Source organism: Alosa pseudoharengus, unplaced genomic scaffold (genome assembly GCF_046254945.1).
Source record: "Alosa pseudoharengus isolate Yale_2024_CS ecotype anadromous, Long Island Sound unplaced genomic scaffold, YU_APseudo_1.1 YU_APseudo_1.1_scf_8, whole genome shotgun sequence".
Taxonomy (NCBI): Eukaryota; Metazoa; Chordata; class Actinopteri; order Clupeiformes; family Clupeidae; genus Alosa; species Alosa pseudoharengus.
Window position 1 is genome coordinate 23492770 of NW_027468870.1, and position 22351 is coordinate 23515120.

A 22351-nucleotide genomic window follows, 5' to 3' on the forward strand; every position below is an offset into this window, starting at 1 on the left:
TTCATTCTCCTAATGTAACTGAAAATGCTTATAACGCTGTGTTACGTCTACCTCTGGGTGCGTTTTCAGAAGTTTTATACGCCCGTCATTCGCAGGACTGTACAAAGACTGTGCGGGAGCAGTAACCTCAGCAGTTTCACATTTTGTGCTGTTAAGCCAGACAAGTGTCAAACGGAGGACCAAACATCCAAGCAACGCGAGTCAACCTTACCAGAAGACACGCAGGTTTTCCTTAAGCTGGGAAACAAGGCTATATATATAACCGAACCACAGGTGACATTTTGTTATAATTGATAATGTTATACGTGTGGCTAGCGAGCTAGCTAGCTCAACTATCAGTGGTCTTAGCCAATCAAATCCAAGTCCATGGCGATTACTGATGTCAATCGCATGCAGAATGTAACAGAACGCGTACTAGCACTCAGTGAAGCGGAGTTGGCTAACCAGTTTGGTCATAGGCCTAAATGTTGCAGAACAGAAATGTTACGGAAATGTTATTCTGTTAAATTTAAAAACTAACTCCTTCAGTGTACTTTGCCCTAGATGTTGTTTCTTAAAGTAAGAGGTCATCTGATGAGAAAAAAAACCTTGCGTTGTCTTTACAAATGATTGATATCCTTATGTGTTTGTATGCTATTGGTGTTATTTGTAGGCTTGTGATGACCTCAGCAAGTGGACTCTCTTAATAGGATCTTCCCTGTTCTGTCGCCCAAGGATAGAGAACATTGCTTTCATCATAGAGGCCACATCGCGACCTAATGGGGGCCAGTCTCTTAACTCAAATAAAAAAGTATTCATCTTATGTTTTACTTATAATTGGCTATGTCTCATAAAATCTTTGTAGTAGACCCCAGTGACCCAACCATTTTGGCACAAGCTCAGTCAAAACCACCACCATTCCTCTTTGTCCTTACAGTTCAGAAACGTGTTTAAAAATGACCAGAACTGAGTTCAGTTTTTTGTCTAGGCATATAAGCTACCAAAAAGCATTTCAGAGGAGGCTACTCTAATAATGGCCATTGCCCTGGAACTTGAAAGAGAAAGAGGAATAGTTGTAAAGTGCCCAGTTGTGGCTTTTGTGTGTAAACTAGTATCACTCTCGACAGATTATGTTCAAATTGCAACAATCAATATGTGCTTTCTTAAACAAATCATATAGCAATTTATCAAAGATAAATATTGTTGTACAATATAAATGCTCAGTCTTACACACAAAAACAAATGAACTGTTATGAACGTTAAGAATGAATTATTTCAAACATCAAATTTCTCATCATCCTCATATTTGAGCTCTAATATCAATATTAATAGCTCAAATATTAATGATTCAATTCAGTTGTCAAATTGAAAGAGATATAGAATAGAGTGAAATGTTGGAAAAACCTTCCACAGCAGAAACATGTGTAATTGAGATACATATAATATTAATTATAATAATGATTAACATCCAATATTAGAATCTGTACATTAAGAGGAAATAACCTCTGCCTCACTGCACACATGCTCACAGATATAAGGTAACATTGTTGATTGGAGTTCATATTGTTGCTTTACTAATTAAAAATCAAAGAAGTTTTATTGATACTTAATCTCTTGCATCGCTTCTTGTCCTTTTTGTGTTAGGTGCTTAAGTGGTCTGATTACTGCCATCCGTTGGCCTGCAGCCCTGGGCTGCCCTTCAGGGCTGTAGCTGAGACGAGTGTGGATAACTTTAGCCGCTTAGGGGTGGCGTTTATGGAAGATCGGCTTCAGATGGAAAATGGTCTTGTTCCAGAAAAAATAGTCTGTAAGTTCCATGTTAATCATCTAATTACCTTATTTTTCCCTAAGGCATATACCCATAGATTACATCTGTTTTTCTTCCTTTCCCTAGCTGTTCTGCTTCAAGAATCCACCCTCAGGGAACTTATTGAGAAGAAACAATCATTGAACAGCAACCAGACTGAACAGAAAGTCCAGCTTCTTCCTTTAAATCCTACCACTGCAATAGTACTCTCAGGACCGTCACCAAGAGAGAAGGAAGCGGAAGGCATCCCACAGGGCTCAGAACTGGCACGCAGAAAGAGTAGTGTGAACCTCTCTGTTGCTTCGGAGCTCACTGGTCAGAGGAGCAGTGAAGGGGAGTGTAGGGATTCTCATGGTAAGGGGCAAACCACAGGCCCTCTAACCGGACACCATCACATGGAAGGCCACCACCACCTCCACCTATCCAGCTGCCATGAGTGCCTGGAGCTGGAACACAGCACCATCCTGTCTGTGAAGTATGCTTCAATAGAGAACATTCCAGACCTCCCACATGACTATGACTATGTGGACAGCGATGAAGGCACAGATGAAGTGGAGAGCTTTGCTGGCCAGAGCAAAAGGGTCAATGTCAGTGGAAAGCCCCCTAATGTTCTCGTTTATACTGGGAGCTGTATGGAAAGATTTGACATGATCCACTGCCTTCTTACTGAATGCATAGACACTGACAGCTATATACTCTATCCACTGAGGCCTCAGCAAGCCCTCAGCGAGCCGTGGCTGGAGAACACGTTGCTGTTAGTGCTAGCAGCAGATGAAGCCCTCACCCCACAGCTTCAAGAGCGCTTTCTGGCGTACCTGGACAAGGGAGGGAAAATTTTGGGTCTCTCCTCCACCTTTTCTCCAGCAGGCCTTAATCTGGTGGTTAAGGAAACCCAAAGAAATCAGATCTGCAGGTTGGGTTTCACCAAAGCTGACAGCACAGAGTTAGAGCTGAGTGTGTTGGCCAGTGGGAGCGTGTATGTGCGGGAGCCAGCAGACTGCGTGACTGGTGAGGTAGAGCTCTGGGGGGAGCTGCACGGAGATGCCAAGGACATGGTGATTGTCAGAGTGACACATGGAGCATGTGGTGGGGAAGCTGTGTTGTGTCAGGTACTAGCCTACCCTCAATTTCTCCATTACTGAATAGGTATTTTGTTAGGAAGAATTATTAGGCCAGCAAAAGTAGAATTTATTTAGGGTAGCATATTTAGAGTATGTGTCTATGAGCTATCTTTAAAAATGCTGTTTCATGGGAGTGTACTTCTGGCCTTAATTCTTATTAAAAGCCAATTAGGTGCCACATTACAGACGGCCACAACAGTTTGTCAACTATGCGGATTGGTGGATATTCCCAGTTTAAAAACGTTCAGCTCATGGAAACATCCACGTAGTCATGACATTGGAATAGACATGATCTTGTGTCCACCACTAATCTGCCACCTAATTGGCTTTACTTTAAAATGTAGCCAAAAATGAGCACCCGTGGAACATTTTTCGGACTGGTGGTGGCCAATTGGGAAGCTAACTGGCTGAATACAATACAATACAGTGCACAAGGCTATTTATCATTCATAACAATGGCATCTAGAGTAAGAACTTTATATTTGTTTAATCGGAGATTTTATCTTTTAAGCTTCTAATTAACTAATCGACTGTGCATGACCACTGTAGTGGCTATAGGAGTTGGTTTGTACCTTTTTTTTTAATATGGTTCAGTCAATGTCTTTTTAAATTAACAGGTTCGTCTGGAGACCGCCCCAGATTCACAGCACGTGCAGAGCCCAGGTGACTTTGACATGCTCAAGAAGAGTAATGCCCTTCGCTACGAGGTAATAACAGAGATCCTCACCTCACTGGGCCTGAGTTGTGAGCTGAGCCAGGTGCCACCGCCCAGCCCTGTGCATGTCCTCTCCATCTGCCCGGTACATGAAACTACTTTCATCATTCCCCATGAACATGTATACTCTTAACAACATGACTTGTTTTCAATATTTTTGGGTATTATTTTGTCTCTTGGACCATGAGGCACAAAAGGTTTAGTTTCTGAAAGGTTTAGTTTCTGTAGAAAGCACTCTAAATTGATGAATTTCAGAGTTTCAGCAGAATTGTGCATATAATTATGTCTATGCATAATATCTGTTCAGATTCAAATCACAAACTGCCTGAAAAAACCAAGTACATCTATATTCATACATTCACATTTATATTAGGGTTCTGTTTTACACCTTGAACACTGATGGAACTTTTTGGCAAGAGGGATGGTGCCAGAAAAGTCACACCGATCTTGAGCTCATGTTGATGGTATTCTTTGAAGTAACTGAATGAATTTAATTGCCGATGTTTCAGCATTGTTCTGCTTTTGGGACATGATGAAGCTTGATCAAAGACTAAATCTAAAGTGCAAAATCGGAAAATCGGCCGTTGTCATTTTATGCCTTTTGATGATTCTTGGTCAAGCTCCATGTTCAATGTCTCCAATTATTTTGAAAGTCGTCTGCTTGTTTGGGATTGTTTGGTTATGGGAAAGCTTAATAAACATTTGCATAGACAAATATAGGTGGAATTTTCAAACACTAAGGGTAAAGAATAGCATTGTACTGACTGAATGCAGCCAAATATAGTCAGCAGCGAGGAGTTGATAAGTCTTAGAAGTCAGTGTTTAATTCAGCCATTATGACTGTGAAGCTCTGGATCTCCCATTGATATTCAAATAGCCCTGTTGCCACTGGTGGTCAATCCAGAGGTATGCTGGGAATGTGCTCTCTGAGTTAATCAGTATTTGATGTGGATTATGAGAAGAAGAGGAACAGAAAGTGGCAGATTCAAGGCCCTGTACTATGTTAAGACCACACACTGTTACAGAACCTCAGTGTAGAAGCTGACCCAGTTTTGGTGCTGTTTGCCTTGAGATTACGTACAGTGCTGTCCTGAAGTTTTTGGCACTTTAGTTGTTTCACAAACATTTAGTCATTTGTCAGTTATTTTCTAGCTGCCCCACATATTTATTTGAATAAGATTTTTTTGGTTTAGTGCATTTTTGATAAATAAAAACTATTCATGTCATTATTTTCGAAAGTAATCTTAAAATTGCAGATATTTTTCACAAGTGGCCCAAACTTTTGAACAGTGACTTTTCTTTGCCTGATTTTAGTGAATATGTAAATATTGTGGGGCCCACAGAGCAATATGCTGAAATCATGCTCATCTCGTTTGGTATAACTTTCGGGCATAAATGTCATCAATGATGGCATTGTTGGATAAGGAGAGTTCGGTGCATAAAATGACTACTAAAAATGGGAAAATCTGAATAAAGACAGACAGTGATGCAAACCATCCTTCTGATCACCGCCTCTCCTCGTGTCACTTCAAGTTGGACCTTTAGATTTAGATTTAGAAGTTGCTATGAAGTTAGTTGCTATAGAAGTTACTATGAAAGGTCTTTGGCTACAAGGTAGCCAATCACCTTAAAGCTCACTTAATTATTCATGTGGGTGCCAGACAAGCATGAGGGGGTTCTAGATATCTGCTAAAATGGGCCAGTTTATACCCAGTCTAATTATAGGGTTGTAATTGGGCTTGTAAAATAGCATCTGACCTTGTTTTTGACAGACTGAACTTGAATACCTTTTATGTTCAGAAAGCAAGACAAAATACTCTGCTCTTCCATGCTATGTTATCTGGACAGCAGGACCCCAGTGATGGTTCTCTTGTCATGTTTTCCATATCCACTAGATGGCAGGCTGTCTACATGCTCCTTACCTTACTCTCTTACCTTATCTAATGAAGCATGATTTTTAACATGTCCCATGCTGGTTTCTAGACTGCATATCCCTTTGCTTCAGTTGCAGAAGGATGTGTAAGAAATGGCTTTAGCTTGCAAATATAAAATGATCTCAAAGTATTTTCTGTGGATGTAACAATATGGCAGAGTAAATTGAAATAGGACGTTTTTTTCATCGGATTCTCTGTGTTTTGCAACCAGGAGATCATTTACAATGTGGTGCTTGAATGACTTTGACAAGTTAAGTTACTCATTTGTACACCCACTTGGCCCTGGTTGGCCTCCCTTGCTTGACACAAACAATTGTGTTACTGAAAGTCAAAAACTGTAGTAGTGTGGCCGAGAGGTTTGTTTGGACTTGAGCATGACATTTGACCCTTGCCCCAGCCACTTTGTTACAACAAACACCTGAATGATGAAAGCAGACTGCCTGTGGGATTGCTTCCAGATTGTGTTGGAAATGGAGGGCTATGGCAAATAGAGCATGCTCTGTGCACCTTGCCCGTAGAGGAAGAGAGGAGAGCCTGTACTTCTGTTGAGCCATTGAACCACTCACTCACAGGGAAACTCCACTACACGCACAAATTTGTCAAGACCCTGTTTGTCTTGCCACAAACTTTCCCACTATTCACAAGACAGGTTCATCGCCTCTGTTAGACCTCAGGCCCGTCCACTGTCCTGCACTGATGAGACAAAACATCCTGTGCCAGAAACACAGTGTCATTAACAGTTGAGGACTTTTGAATTTAGTGTCATACATGTCAGAAAGCTAACTAAGCCTTAAATACAAATTAATCATATGCCTCTCCAGCGGTCCCTTTTAGTATGTTTGTACATAATCCTGGCTCTGTTTATTAGAAATCTCTATGAACTATGTCTATGAACAAAATATCAACATTAATCATGTACTCTACCTTTAAGCGTCTGCACTAGCTATAGATCTGTCCTGGCTTATATTCACCCACTCGTTGTGCTACAGACTTTACTGCTTTAAAATGAGAGATCCACTCAGCGTGGCACCTCTTGTTTGAGGGAAGCCCAGGCCCATCTCACTTGTTAAAGACAGCTGAGTGGGCCTCAGGGGACACCGCGGTCATTACCATCCCTATTGAACATGACACAAAGCACAGAATGATGGGCATGCTCACAAGAACTTCTAAATGATTAACTAGTCCCATGTGCGCTGTGTGTAGATTTGAGCTAATCACGTCATTATACTCATTTAATCGTATTTTACAGCTTTTTTTTTTACATCAACGGCGTTGGATTGCCTTCTAATAATTTATTTAAAAAAAAAACATCTGATTATTTGGTCACTCTTTATATTAGGGAACAAAGACATAAACTGGTCAGTGCATATCAAGGGTTTTATAAATATAAGGAAACCTATTTTAAATGAAAATGTCCACAGCTCCTCTTAGTGTTGTATGTGGTTAAATGTTTACCAGAATTTTGCAATGATTATCCGCTGTGTCAAAGACACTTCCAGGTATTTGTTATCGTTTGAATGTCTATTCACAAGTCACTTTCACAACCTTTCTTGAAATGGATCATTTATTTAGCGTTCTTTAGGTTGGTGTGAGAGCTTTGGTTTGAGTGCTTTATTTTATTTCGCGGAGAGCCACTGCTCAGACCATGGACTGGTGCCAGCCAAGATTTGTTCTTGATGGAGTGTAGCCATGTTATTTATTCTAAAAGATCCATACCGTTACTCTACCTTTCCTCAAGTGTTAAGGTCAGACAAAGTCCTTCCCAGTGAGAGCCAGAAATACAGTAAACTGATTTACTAAACAAACACATCACTCATGTCACAGCCCAGTGTGAAGAACAACCTTTTTTATTTTAGTCTCTTTCTGGAGTCATTATAGTGTGGAAATCACATAGGTTACAGAAGTAGTAGTCAAGATGGACATGTCCTGTGACTAGCTGTGGCATTATGAATAATGCTTGGTTTCAACACTTTACTTAAGGTGTTATAAAACACAATGGCCATGAATCTCACTACTTTATTTGAATACATTTATTTTATCAGTCACTTGTTTTGCAAGTATACTGATGCAATGTTGGTGTACCGGTTGTGCTACTTCTGAGGATCTGCATTATGTATTGAAAATTAACAGCATGTCAGTTTAGAGCATACATAAAATTGCACATCTGCATTGCATAGTTTTAAAACATGCTTACAAAACTCAGTCCTAAAAATATCCATAATTTGAAACATTCACTCTTTCTTCAAAAATAAAATTGTGGGTTACCCAGTTGCAGGACTACACAAATACATTCGTTTCAAGGAATATAGCATTTGTCCAACATAGTGTAATATATATCTCCATGGACACACACTACAATGCCTTCTATCAACAGCATGATATAAGTATCAAATTAAACCTTACTTTTGATTAAGGGTCCATTCTGACAAGATGAGCTAATTCTTTCTATTACATTTGTCAAACATTTTCCCGAAAACTAAAAAATTAGTACTTGTCGAGAAGCATATGACCCTGTTGATTAATTCACTTTGACAGAAAAAGACCAGTAACTCTACTGCCCAGGGGAAAACGATGTAATGAAGCCAACTTGTATAGTAATTGATTATACATGCCTGTTAATTAAATTGAAGTGTTTTTTTCCCCTTCTTTTTGGCATGGCTGAAGTTGGAAAAACAAGTTTTCAAATCAGCTCTTGATTCTTTCAACATTTTAATATGCAGCCATTGAATATATTTTCAGTGATTGACTTATGGTCCCTTATACATTTGTTTAGTAAATTATGAATATGATAAATTCTAAAGTTTCATTTACCAATCTGAGATGATATATAGTTGTTTGTCTTCCCCAGGAGTTGAAAGGCCGCTTCTTAAAGTGGCTAGAAAGCCAGATGGACAAGGAGGGCATGTTGAGGTCCCCAAAGACCTGTCTGAAGCTGTTGTCAAGTGCAGAGCTCCAGACGGACTTGCCTGAGGGGGTGCTTGCTGTGCTCCCTGAACCCCCAGAGTTCTTGTCAGAGCAGTTCAACCTGCAGGCCTACAGCCACCACCTGCACACCCACACCCTTGGTCGTACCCTGCTCTATACCGAGGTCACCCCTACTACCATGGACCTGTTGGAGGGGTAATGTAGCTTTCTTTTTTCCCCCTGTTGCTTTGGCCAATAGTAGAGTTCCTAGTGTAGCATTGCCAGATGGATTAAGTAGTGAATTGAAATGCCTTTAACTCAACATTCAAACTCAGTCTACCTTTTGCGCATGTGGAAGTATGGTTGCACGCTGTGGGTTTATCAGTCAAAGGGAGTATGTGAGGAGAGCGAGCCCCTTGATGAGTGTAGCCACTTACATGGCGACACAGAAGTTAGAGTGGTTCACTCTGCCGTTGGGAGGGTGGCTGGGCTGTGTGTGTGTGCTGCCTCTGAGCTGGATCTAATTTAATGCCTGAATGACCTCACAGCAGTAGAGGCAGGCTGCACCTAATAGAGGTCTTTGTCTCCATCTCCACATTTTACTGGGAACTTGCCAGTCAACAGGCGGGATCCTAGAAACAGGTGGAAGCTATTAGACCTGTCATAAAGTTTGAAAAATGGATTCTGGACCTGTGCTGAATTGATTGAAAATGACAGTGTTGTCATTAAGGTTGTAAGGTAACGAAAAAGGGGGAAAGTCTGGGGCAAGGGAAAAAAATGTCTACAGTGTGATTTCCCGTCCCTTGATCATAAGTTTAATTTCCAGATGTACCATGTTACAGTCTGATTAAATAGTATTATTTTTGAATTAAGTAGCATGCATGAATATGTTTATTTTAGCCAAGTAAGCAGGACACTGTTGGATGTTCTATGTTAATATTTTGAGAAATGTTAACATTGTCCTTTTGATTAGTTATTGATTGAATATTTCAGTGTAAGGAATGTGTTTATGTTCCTTGCTCAAACAGTCACAATAGGTCACTTATTTTAAATGTTGTAATGCACAGCAAGAGAATTCACAACTTGTATGTATTCTGCTGTATGGAATCAGTAAACCTGCCAAGTATAGATAAGTGTAGAAAATGTTTTGCAAATGAAACTATTGAGTGTTTTTTTTTTCATTTTCAAAATGGAAATATGTCTCCTAACTAATTTGATATAATGAAAACAATAATGATGTGATATTTGTATATGTATTGCTTTGTCATAATTCTTATTGTGGTATTTTTGTAATTATTAAGGCCCGTGTGTACTAACATTAGCAGGGATGGTGACCGTTTCAATTAGACGTCTTTGATCGTGGACAGTGATGAAACCTTTCCTTATTGGTGATAAAAGGGGGCTTTTGAGGCATAATTAATGAAAGTAGTGCAGGACAGGGGGGTAAAGTGCTTTGGTAGGCGTTCTTGTGTAGAGCTGATGAAGACTGGTTATATCGATGTCTCTGCTGAGCTAGGCGAGCAGTCTGTTTGTCCAGAGTATTAGTGCTTTGTTTGGCCAGGGGCAACTAATAATAGGCAGCCTGAGACATAGGATAGTGTTCTCACAAGGTCACAACCAGGCTGGAATCCCAGTGCTTCCCTGGTCCCAATGGTACCATGACCATTCATCTTGCTGTAGCCCAATCTACTATAGCCAGGAGCAACTGATTTAGTTTGGTTCACTTTAATATTTTATTATTTTTAGCATATTCTTGATTCAAGAACTCTCTAATTTAATGTGACAAATATGTCAAATGATTTCTGATGTTACAAACAAATACTGATTTCACATTGTGTGACCCATTCATTTGTGGTGTTCTGAGTGATCATTAAAACCGCTTAGCAGATATTGATGCTTGCGTGATGCATATAGGAAAGTGCTGTGTAGACAGTCATTGGGATGTTTTGGCGAGGACAGCTGAGTGTCGAGGTGGCAGGCAGTGGTGAACTGTGGGGAAGTGTTTATTTGTTAAGCTCAGAGGAGCAGACGGGATAAGACCTGTGGCGTTCGTGTGTGATGCCTCACCAGCGAGCTTTAATGATGCTTTTCCTGTTCGGCTAAATCTGATACCTGTGCCTGCAGCACTTTGCTTCCTTTTGTCAGTGTCTCTCTTTTCCCAGTTGTCAAGACTGACTTAGTCAGTTTCTGAGCCATGCTGGCTGCTCAGGATTTGATTCCTTTTTTTGCATCTCTACGCTAGGTATCAGAAATAAGATATTTTTCCTTTCTACAATTGTGTATTGTATCATATAAAACTTTGGAGCCTTGTGCAAGTACTCGTGATATGACAGTATTAATTTATGTTAATATTTGTTAATGTATAGGGAACACGTTATTCATGTCATGTGTTACATTATGACATCCATAAGCAACTCACTCTATGAAAAGCAAGACATTCATCTTGGTTAAACATTACTGGGACCCCGGGTTCATATGTGGAGACTTCCTCCTCTGGCAGTTGAATTAAGACAAACACTCAGAACAAGGGCCTCCTCTGGTGAAAATGTGCCAGTTGTTGGACCAAAGAACCGGCAATCAGTGTTTGTTTTGACAGCGAATCCAAAATCAAAACTGACACTGTATGGAATTAGGCCCTGTTTCCTGTGTAAAATACAAATCTGGCAGTATGGGGTGGAGTGGAAGGTAAAAAGACACCAATAACTTCAGCAGCAGGTTTGTACATAAAATAAAATTGGTCCAATTGACCTTGCATGCTCTACCTCCAATTATCTTAAATTGTAAGCAGATGCTTAAAATCCTCATTTCATATTCTGTTAACATCTGGCATTGCATGCTTAAGAAGTTTACATCTTGGGCGAGCCGCATACTAACTAGTTGAGGCAGGGGAGGCTGGTTGAAACATTCACCATTCACTGCAGGGCAATTTAACGTATTAAAGTATTAAAGTGTTGACGCGTAAACACACACACACACACAAACTTTGTGGTTTCAGATGCACACAGCAGCAGCCAGACTCAAACTGGAGTGGTTATATATATATATATATATATATATATATATATATATATATGTATGTGTGTGTGTGTGTGTGTATGTATATCAGGCTTGTGCAAAATTCCAGAATTTAATTGAAACTGGCTCCTAAATTTCAATTAAATTCTTGAATTTCACTTGCATTTAAATTGAGGTAGCAAACAGGAAGCAGAATTGCAATTCGAATTGTGCACAACCCTGATGTGTGTGTATATATATATATATATATATATATATATATATATATATATATATATATATATATATATATATATATATATATTGTTTTTCATTTTCTATAGAATTCATTCATTGCGGTTTGTTGGATTTGATGAATAACGTGAAATTAACAGATTTCCACACAGAGCCATGAGGTAGAAACAGAAACAGCAGTGCTGTCCCTTCTACTGTGGTGGGCTGTAGCCGGTCAGATGACTGAGAGTGGAGCAGCCCAGGAGGAGTTTGGGTCCAGCCGAGTCAGGGAAAGTGGGAATTACAACCTTGTCTCTCAGGGTAATGGAGAACAACTGTCATTGATCACCTCCGAGGGAGCTATTTGAAAATGATAATTTGCGGTGCTCTTCAGGAAACAGGATTAGCTCAATTAATCACATTTACAGATTAGTTGTCCTTTATTGATCACATTTATTCCCTCAGGTGATCAATACAAACATGCTTATGTTAATTGCACTAAATCCAGTTTTGAAAATTGATGTGAGGAATCAGCTGTGATGGCTCTTTAGGATATTTGTATTGTTTGTTTCAAGCTGAGATTCTGTGATGGATGGATTTTGGAATTTTTATTTCAATACAGTCATTTTCATATGATCGATTTCAAGGCGTAAGTGAGGTGAAATTATATTGGAACTGTTGGCACTGTTAAATTTTGCGTTAGTTACTTGAGTAAAGCCTCACATCAGTGCACCATGACTGGTCATCATTTGACACGATGCACACTTACACAACATTTCTTCATCTGTGGTGTTTGATATGAAACAAAAGAGGAAATCTTTGAAAACTGGTAGTTAGGGGTAACCTTTGGTTGGAAATCCTCTTTTGTCAGTTTGTGTGTTAGGACTCCCCAAACAAGGTGACTGGTCTGCTAATCCATGACTGAGAAAATAGGCAGCCTGGGTGTGGCTGATCACTCCTGTCCTCTTGTCATACAGATGACTCGGGTGGTGGCCATTTATCCTCTGACCCCCCACCCCTGGGTAAGTGACCCTTTGGGCTGAGCTGTCCTAACAAAGGCCTTTGAGGTAAGGCTAAGGAGTATCATTCCCAATGGCAACAAAGGCCTGACTTGACTTAAAAGATCTGCTTTTCTACTGGGAGATGTGGTTTGTTCTTTCATCCACAGATGTGCTACTTTGTATGTCTTTGTTTGGCACTTGTTGTAATTACCAGGGAGACAATGTCTCTGGCTTGGCTTTAGAAAAAGAACTGTATGATCTGGGAATTGCTGAATTGTAGCTCGCTCTATGTGTCTGTGGTGGATGCTCATGTCATTATGTGCATCATAATGGCAAATACATAGTATGTGGGTGTGAAATTGAACGGCGCTTGGTCTTTTTATGTTGCCGAAATATCTTTGTCTTTTTTGTGTTTTAGGGGAAAAGGGAAAAAGATGCATATATTATTTATAGTCCTTTATGTTATTGTCTTGCACATAATCTCATGGAATTGCTAAGGGGATTTATACTAAAATAGAAAAATGATATAATTTTGATTGTTATTGCTCATAAGTCCTCTAAGGAACTTTGGACATCAGTGTTAAATTAATAAAGCTAGAGGCACAAATCTCACCATGTGAATGCTTAGATAGAAACATTTCATTGAGGGTCCTTGCTAAATGAACAAGCAGTAGATTTCTGAATATCCATTCACATGGCTCAGGCTTTTCTTCCCCTCTTGTTTTTTTTCTTCCCGCTTGCTTGGATATTAGATCATTTTCAGTGCGCCATGTCCAAGAAGCAGACAGAATATGTGAGGAGTACCGTCGTACTTTTTGGCCACAGCTGAGACTGACTAGAAAGGCCTTGTTTGATATGTAGCATTAGCTCTGAAAGTGTCATTGTTGGTGTCTAATTGCTAATTGTAGGCCCCTTTCTCCCTTGTCCTTTTTTCTCTTTTGTGATTTTTATTGGGAATTTTTTAATGCATTTTTGGTTTCACAGCCACCAACGACCTCTGAGCCGCTCAGTGGATGTGCTTTCAAAATGAGATTAACTTCTAGAGGAATGCATTAGCCTCAGCTTTGCAGCCCCACACTGCCTGAGCTTGCCTTATTATAGATTGCTCTTCACTTGAGCCTCACAGATCCCCCCCCACCCCCCACCCTGCCTGATCCCCCCACCCTTGCTTTTATTGACAGCCTCCCATTGAGCATATAAGAGCATTACCATGTTTAGAAGTGAGTTGTTTGGTGTGATCCAAGGCTGATCTCATATTTGCGTTGCAGAAATTAATTTGATACTGCTTTGCATGCTAATCTTCTCAGGATTGATGTCAGTTAGGACAAAGCTTTGAAAGGGAGACATTCGTGTGTGGAATGACAGACCATGTACACACAAAATGGTTCATTTTAGTTGCCAGCTCTTGGACAATGCATGTTTTTCCCTGGGTTGGCACTGATTTGGGGTTTGGATGAAGTTCCAAGCACAGTTAGGAACTAAAGCTCAGGGTCAGAACTGAACTCTTATTTGTGGATATCTATGCTTTCATCTATGTATACTGTCTGTTGAAGAGCGGCTGAGTATTTTGGATGTTTTCTAAGATTTGCTTTTCAAGTTTTTTTAGTATAACTTACAACATCCATTGCTAAAATTGGCAGTGTATCTAATGTTACTAAAAGACGATCAAAGACACAAGTACCACCTAACCAGCAAAAATGCACAGAGGAAGACTCAGCTGCATCATTCACTCATTTAGGTGTGTTCAATTTACCCACCGCACAAGTACACTAGTGGCTTGACGAAAAGGTCATGACTGGCCTTCCTTGCCTTGTTAGGTGTTGATGTGCCTATTAAAAGTTCATTTATTTGGCTGAAGGACTCCAGAGAACCAGCTGGGCCCCCTGTCTGCACTCGTCAAGCCTTGATTTGTAAAGGAGCAGCCGTTGTCACGAACAAGTGCACAGGGTTCTCCGGTGGTCCTGCCAAACAGTAAAAGCTCTCAATTAGGCGGTGCGCTTAGTCAGGCTGCTTAACCTGCCTCAGCTGCGGGGAGGTCATGTTCCTCTGAGCTGCACCCCACTGCCTGCAGACAGGGACAGGAACCATCCAGCAGCCTTCCACACTCGCCCGCCTGTGTGTGGTGTGTTTGTGTGTGTAGTGTGTGTGTGTGTGTGTGCGTGTGCATGAGCCGTGCGTCTCTGGGAAAGAGTGGGGGTGCTTGAGTGTGTGAGCTGGGTATGGAGAGGGAGAGAAAGAGGTGTATAAGAGAGGTTGCAGTCTGTGAAGTCTATGAATGTCTTTGCTAGTGTGCATTTTAATTATTATAAACATATATTTATGCTGTGTAGTTACTAAGTTAAGAGAAAAGTGAATGTGTCCTTTGTCTTTGATTGTCATTAATATTGTTCATGTAATTCCTGTTCCTTAGGTTTTGTTTGCAGAATACACCTTGTAGAGACTGTAACATTTAATTAATGAATTTAATGCAGTACATGACTGCCAGGAATGGCGTTTTTTTGCCAGTTTAGATATTTCGGCCTGCCTAGACTAATTAAAATTACTTCGAAAACACCAGTCCTTTTCTGCAAATTACCCTAATTTTCACAATCACAATATTTTAACAGAATAAGCTGCAGACAAATGCTGAAAAATATTCCTTTATTTATATAAATTGAGAGGTACATAAAGTGTGTTCCAGTTAATTCATATTCTGTTTTATCTTTAACAACCCTGCTGAGGTTGTTTTAAATTAGAATAATCTCTTTTTTTTTTTTTTTAAAGCATATTTTTTGGCCTTTTTATGCCTTTAATTAGATAGGACAGTGGAGACCGACAGGAAGTGAGTGGGAGAGAGAGACGTGGTGGGATCCGGAAAGGACCACGGGGCGGGAATCGAACCCGGGTCGCCGGCGTACGGTGCAGGTGCCCCAGCCAGTCGCGCCACTGCTGGTGCCAAATTAGAATAATCTCTTGACCAATCTGACGTTGAACAAGTGAAATCAAAAGCAGATTACGCCCTATTCTGTTTAAAAACTGCATCACGCTTCATTTTTTTTTATTTCAACCGGTTGTAATATTCACACATTTGTATCGATTTATAGCCTATTTACGGTGCATAGTTACATCCCTACTGATAAGTAATCTTAAAACTGTGAAAACTCTCATGTGTATTCTTTGCATTTGGTTTCTTTGTTACAGGCCTATCATTATTTTCTTCCCCTAAAGAAGTAGAACATTTCCTTAAAAGACTACACTGTTCCTTAAAAATTGCATCATTATTGTTTGTTGGAAAACACGTTGATTAGATTTCATCAAAGGTTAGCTGTCTCAAAGTGCACACTGATATCACTATGGGTGGTAACCAGTGCTTTTACAGAATCTCCAAAATAATTTTTACGAAGGATTGTCTATACTGTGGTGGATCATTTTGATGTGCTTCAGTAACATTTTGCGGCTTAAAAGTTCCTCTTTTAAGCCTGCTGACAGTTACAGAATCATTCTGAACTGTGAATCAAAAAGTAGATTAAAACGGTTAGCCTATAGGTCAGCTATTGGATTATTATATTTATCCAAAAATTATATTTTGCAAAGATCCCTCACCTTTTTCCTGATAATGTGTATTATTGTTGATGGTGTATTAAAGTAACACAATTGTCCTTTTTGTCAATTTTAAAACATACTGTGTACAGATTTAGCACCAAGGGGGTGCTCAATTTGTCAAGAACTGATGAGAAAAGGTCATATTCAGGCAAACATCGGTATTGAAAGAGACGCAATTCTGCCTATTATAAGTATTGGTGAATATCACTAAATGAGTTTCAAGCCATTATTTTAAGGCAGAACTGTATTGTGTTACTTTGACATGCAAGTTGAGATATGGTGACCATAAACGTTTATGACTTGTTTATAATGTTTATGATGCGTTCATGACAGTGTCATGTCACTCTTATGTAGATACCTTCAAGTAAAATGTAACCGATTATTGTTTTCATAAGTCATATGGTTGACTGTTCAGTTCAATTTTGACAACCAGATGTGGTTGTAAGTTTTGGAGGACAGGCTACAGAATTCTAGTGCATTGATTTTTTTTTTATGTTAATTTGTGTATATTCCTGTTCAGAGGGTTGGAAATATTGGCACCAATTCCACAAATTATTCGGCTGGAAAAGAACAAATTCTATCATTGAACTTTGGAAGTGTTGAAAGATATCGGTAAATAATACCTGTCAACTCTCGAGGCAGTAGTTTATATGTAACTTGCCATTTCATTTTAATGCTGTATGTCCACCTGGACTGAAATAAACAACCACATGCATTTCAAACATTAACTCAGATATGTTTCTGCTCAAGCAGTCATTACAGCAAATGATTCATTCACGCTCTTTTCTTTAGAAATCTTGTTTATTTAAGGTTCTCCAGAAGCAAAGAAAACGTTTTGTTTGTTTTCAAATGACACAGCCACAAAAATGAATTAAAATTATATGAATTCTTGTACTTATATATGTTCTATTTATGACCTATTTTAGGTCATTGTAGGTGGAAGCTCATAGATTCATAGTGTTTTGGGGAAGTATGTTCACTTTGGCAGTGAAATCTAAACCAGAAAATGGTAAAGTCATACTTTTGCTAATGCTCTGGCCTAGTACATCTAATTATCAAGCTGTTTAAACTGCTTTTATTGCCTCTCTTTACACACCACAGGTTGATGCTTGAGTTACCAGAGGAAATGGGGTTAATCGCCATAGCTCTTCGTCAGACAAAGGGCAGAGGTCAGTAAGTTTCTACTGCAACACCCTTTGCCATTAGAACACTCCTTTAGTTCCAGCAGCCTTGCACAGGCATGGTTCTCACCCAAGCAAATTAGCAATCATATTGCTATGTGGTCTTTTAAAGTATTAAAATCAGTGTCAACTTACTAGAAACACTGTGCCCAGGCAGTGACTCTATGGTGGGAGACCAATTTCCATCATAATTGTTGGGGTGTGAACAGTGTCTGTAAGTCTCTGCTGTGTTCTGGACACTTGATTTCAGGTCGCGGAGGAAATGCTTGGCTTAGCCCATTGGGTTGTGCCATGTTCACCCTGCATGTGCGGATTCCCATCAGTTCGTTACTGGGTCAGAGGATTCCCTTCGTGCAGCACCTGGCGGCTCTGGCTGTGGTGGAGGCCGTGTGCACTCTGCCGGGATATGAGGTATGAACCACCCTGCATTTCCACCTCAAGCACTCTAGTGTTTGCCAGTGCTTGGCCCACCTTTGTTGTCCAAGCTATCAGAGGGAGCATTTGCTACCGTAGAGATCCCAGAGGTATCCCCTTTTTGTTGTGTTCGCCTCCATCTGCAGCCCATCGCCCTAGCACACACCTGTCTTGTTTACTTCAGAGAAAGCAACTCTGTGGCAACCATACATGTCGAGCCATACTGGTTTATTTTTGTTTCAATATATGTGTGCAATGTGCATGTATGTATGTGCGTGTTAAGTATGTGTGCACTTGTAGAGTGTGTCTATGTAAAATATGTGTCTATTCAGGAAATTGTTGATGACAAACACTCATGTCACACAAAGACTTGTGTTATGGTTTTGTCCTGAATCAATTCACGCTTTGACATTGGAAATATTTTTGTTGTGAAAAAAAAGCAAGCGCTTCAATTAAAATAAATAAATAAATAAATAAAACCGTTAAAGGCAGTATAGTGTCTGTATAGAATTACAACTAAAACTGTAGGAACAACATATAGGGATTCCAGAAAACTAGATGTACCACATAGTGGTAGTGGTACATGGCCTAATATGACTGCCGCCCAGTCTTGCATGTTCTCTTCACAGAAAATAAATCACACTTCTCAATTTCTCTCCATCTGACAGTCCGCAATTCATGAATTGCAGTGTCCCCCATGCATGGAGTTTCACAACTAGGGTGCGTCCAGAGGTTGTCGTGGTGATCATTCATGTCAAATTTATTTTGTGTGGTTCGGAACATCTCATCACAAGATATTAGCATCACGTTTTTTGCAAACATTTTTCCCTTGGTGGCGCTCCACCACAAATGTGTGTTTATGGGCTGGGTTGATACAACTCCTTGAGGCCAACAGGCCAACATACCCCAAAAATTTTGTCATCTTGGGCGTGATGGTTCTCGAATTATTCTGCCAAAACTGCTTTTGGCCTACTCTTCTTTCAACAGGCTCACTGCAGAGGGGAGTGGTCTCTGGCAACCAAAAGCTTTTTTCCTTATCACCCTAGTGGGGCTATATGCCCACCAAGTTGCATGTGCTCCGATGTTCCGGTGTGCTGGGAATTGTCTACAAAAATTGCTGTGGGAACATAGCATAGCATAGCATATAGTCTGATTAATAACTCAGGTTCACGTTATAGGGTATGCTTCTAAATGTGTCACAAAATGCTGCAAAAACTCCTATAGGACATATTCAGATTAAGGTGTATACAGCTCTGGAATTTTTTCTGATGTCATCCTATGGTGTGGTATGGAGTGACATTCGAACGTGATTAAAATTAAGAGACCACTGCTAATTTTAATATGATCGTTAACTCATTCGAATGTCACTCAGCAACCGTAGAATGAGATCAGAAAAATGTGCAGTGCTTAATTTTTCTGAATTTTTTCTGAATCTTTTCAAAGACTTCTGATGTATGGGTAGCATTTATTGTATTGTCATGATTTTTCTGTCTGTTCACTTTCTTAACAGGAAATAGACTTGCGGGTCAAATGGCCTAATGACATCTACTACGGTAACCTAATGAAACTTGGTGGTGTTCTGGTGAATTCAACAGTTATGGGATCCACCTTCCATATTCTCATAGGTAATGTAAGGTTACATTGGCATGATTTAGCAGGGAGTTTTTTGCCCTGCATCTGGACAATTAAGCTTTTACTCATCTTCACGTTATCGGTTTACAGGCTGTGGCTTCAATGTCAGTAACAGCAACCCAACAATCTGCATCAATGACCTGGTGGTGCAGCATAACCGGGAGCATGGCTCAAACCTGGAGCCCCTGAGCCCAGCACACCTCATTGCCTGCACAGTCACCCAGCTCGAAAAGCTCATTGCAGATTTTCAAGAGAAGGGCCCATCAGCCGTGCTGCCCATATACTACAAAAGATGGATTCATGGGTAAACTACAGCTTTGCTGCTTACTCTCTCTGTCACTCAAGTTTATTTGTGGTGAGGTAACTCTGCTTTTTATGGCTTGCATTTGTAAGGTTATTTTGTATTAATTAACTAAATGTACCACATAGCAGTACATTGTATGAATGTGGTAGAGGCCCCCGGAAACTTAAAGCATCTATACCTTATCAGCCTACTGGGGCTACATGCCTACCGAGTTTTATTTGTCCCGGGGTTTCAGAACCCCGGGAATCGTTGACTAATATTACTGGGGAAAAAGGGAACAAAATTCTGACAAAACTTATGTCATAATTAATCAGTCCTTAGACAATTATGGTATAGCTAACGGAATTGTGTTGAATTTTTATGTCTTGCTACAGTTTCACCTGTGTCAGAACTGGTCTACTTTATTATTCTGTTTGAGCAGCTGAATGTAATAAACATGTGGCTTGTCTTATCTCAGTGGGACTAAGGTGAAGTTGTGGAGTGAGGATGGTCCAGAGGCGGAGGTGGTGGGGTTGGATGACCACGGCTTTCTACAGGTGAAGGCAGAAAAGGACGTGGTGTCTGTTCAGCCTGACGGGAACTCCTTCGACATGTTAAGGAACTTGGTTGTCACTAAGCACAGCTAGGCACCATTCTTGGTTTAGTTATAGCCTGTCTATCTGCAGAAGTACTGTACACTTTTTAGATCTTACTTACTTTTTTGCTGAATTATTGACTGAAGAAGTATTTGCCTATTCCATCCCAGATATAAATTTCCTCTGTCATAACATAAAAGTATTAGGCATTTCATCCATGTCATTTTAATTCACTATGCAAAACATATATAATGTGCTATGCTAACTTAACAACATGGCAGCTATAGTCACAGATCTTGTTGGTACTCATATCTTTCAACACTACAACAATGATCAAGGTCTGTTCAGCACAATTTCTCTTAATTTGAATTTCTCTGCTGAATTGATGTTTTGCAGGTGAACAGGAATTTTCTTTTTTAACACTATTAAAGTGAAAAAAAAGATGTGCCTTTTCATTTTCACATGCTGTTGTTTACATTATCTGTGCTATAAATGATGTGTCAGTGATCATGGCCCTTCTTGGTCACTGCTAAGTGAGACAATATACAGCCTGATTTTCTTTGAACATATATATGAATGGCTGTACAAAATGAGATACAGTATTAGTAACAGAATTACTGGTGTATATGGCAAAGTAGGTAGACCAATCATCAGGGAACTGGATGTCCAGGGGCAGTCATGAAACCTGAATTACTTGCTGAGCACTTAGATTTTTCCCTTATACTGACTTCTGACCTATATGTTCTGCTCTAAAATTGACACAGACACATTATTTATCATAGCTGGCTCAGTTGGCTTTACTCAAAGTGAATGCCACAACTCTGTCACTACTACTGACATATGGCTTAGAAATTAGAGATGTGGGTGTTCTACCCCACAATTCTACCATACATATCTTAAGCCATACTCTGCTAATGTGCGACTGCCCTAAAGATGGAAGACAAAAATATTTGGAAAAAGTCTAATACACTTAAATTCTCTGGTGCACAAACTTGTGCTTTTAATGAAGCTGGGCAGAAACCGGTAACGGAAACATTCAACTTCATGAGGTGTTTTAGTTTGTCATCTTACTCCCTTAGTGTTTTAGTTTGTCATCCCTGAGCCCAACATGTTATTGACACCGGATTGAGCCTTACAGTATATTCTTGAAAATGTATAGTAGTACTGATTTCATGAACATTAAATTTGTGCTGAGAGGAAAAGCAAAATCCCCTCTCTACTGCACAGACTTACAGATGGATCTGGTTTCTCCCTCTCCCACTGTAGTTTCAGATCTAGACTAATTTATACTTATTTTGGCACAGACAATGCATACACTTTGTGACAATTAAAAGGTAAACATGGGTTTGTATGTTTTCCATTTAAATATAGGCAAAAATGTCACATCAAGCATTTACTGTAATTCTACAAAATTAAAAATGACCACACTTTTCTTATATTTTTACTGTTCTGCTACTTGGTCTTGTATTAATTAATGTTTTGTATGTGCTAAGGACATGTTTCTTGAGAAAAAGTGAAAAAGACAACTTGGTGTTAAGGAAGTGCAGATTACTCATAATTTGATGTATTATTATGTATAAACTCTGCTTAATAGTTTGTCATGGCTTTTATGAAACTTAAGGCATGTTCACAGTGGTGTAAAGAGACACTTGGTTTGATGAGGTTAATGTGATTTAGAATATATCCTTTAGAATATCCTTGATTAAACACAGTGGTCTTTTATTTTGTGTGTCATTATCAAATAAAACATACAAACAATTTGTTTTGTGTCAAAATCATCAAACCCGAAAGAGTTATACCTTAATCCACAGCTCACCCCTAGTTGTAGATGTTATAGTGAGTAAAGCGCTGCTGTATTTATGGGTTTTAAAAAAAAACCATGTTGACCAGCTACACTATTACCCTGCATGCTTCAGGGACCAGGTGGTCCGGCCCCATTCTTCCCTTCCCCTCGGGCTCCCTCGCCCGGAGGGG

At 39.7% G+C, this 22351-nt stretch overlaps 1 protein-coding gene across 1 annotated transcript; it reads left to right on the forward strand.

Moving 5' to 3' along the window:
• Positions 1 to 12: 12 nt before the first annotated feature.
• Positions 13 to 22135, forward strand: hlcs (holocarboxylase synthetase (biotin-(proprionyl-CoA-carboxylase (ATP-hydrolysing)) ligase)). The gene is made up of 11 exons (XM_076274836.1): positions 13 to 273; positions 653 to 790; positions 1624 to 1786; positions 1874 to 2895; positions 3525 to 3707; positions 8405 to 8676; positions 17373 to 17440; positions 17703 to 17863; positions 19377 to 19491; positions 19589 to 19802; positions 20260 to 22135. The coding sequence occupies exons 1-11, from the start codon at positions 25 to 27 to the stop codon at positions 20426 to 20428; spliced, it is 2754 nt and encodes a 917-aa protein (XP_076130951.1). The 5' UTR covers positions 13 to 24; the 3' UTR covers positions 20429 to 22135.
• Positions 22136 to 22351: the final 216 nt, after the last annotated feature.

Bases quoted from the DNA above. Each gene is read 5' to 3' on its own strand.
- hlcs (XM_076274836.1), top strand. From the start codon at position 25: ATGCTTATAACGCTGTGTTACGTCTACCTCTGGGTGCGTTTTCAGAAG. The intron at 1,787-1,873 runs GTAAGTTCCATG...TCCTTTCCCTAG, and splicing joins TGTTCCAGAAAAAATAGTCT to CTGTTCTGCTTCAAGAATCC. The intron at 8,677-17,372 runs GTAATGTAGCTT...TACACACCACAG, and splicing joins ACCATGGACCTGTTGGAGGG to GTTGATGCTTGAGTTACCAG.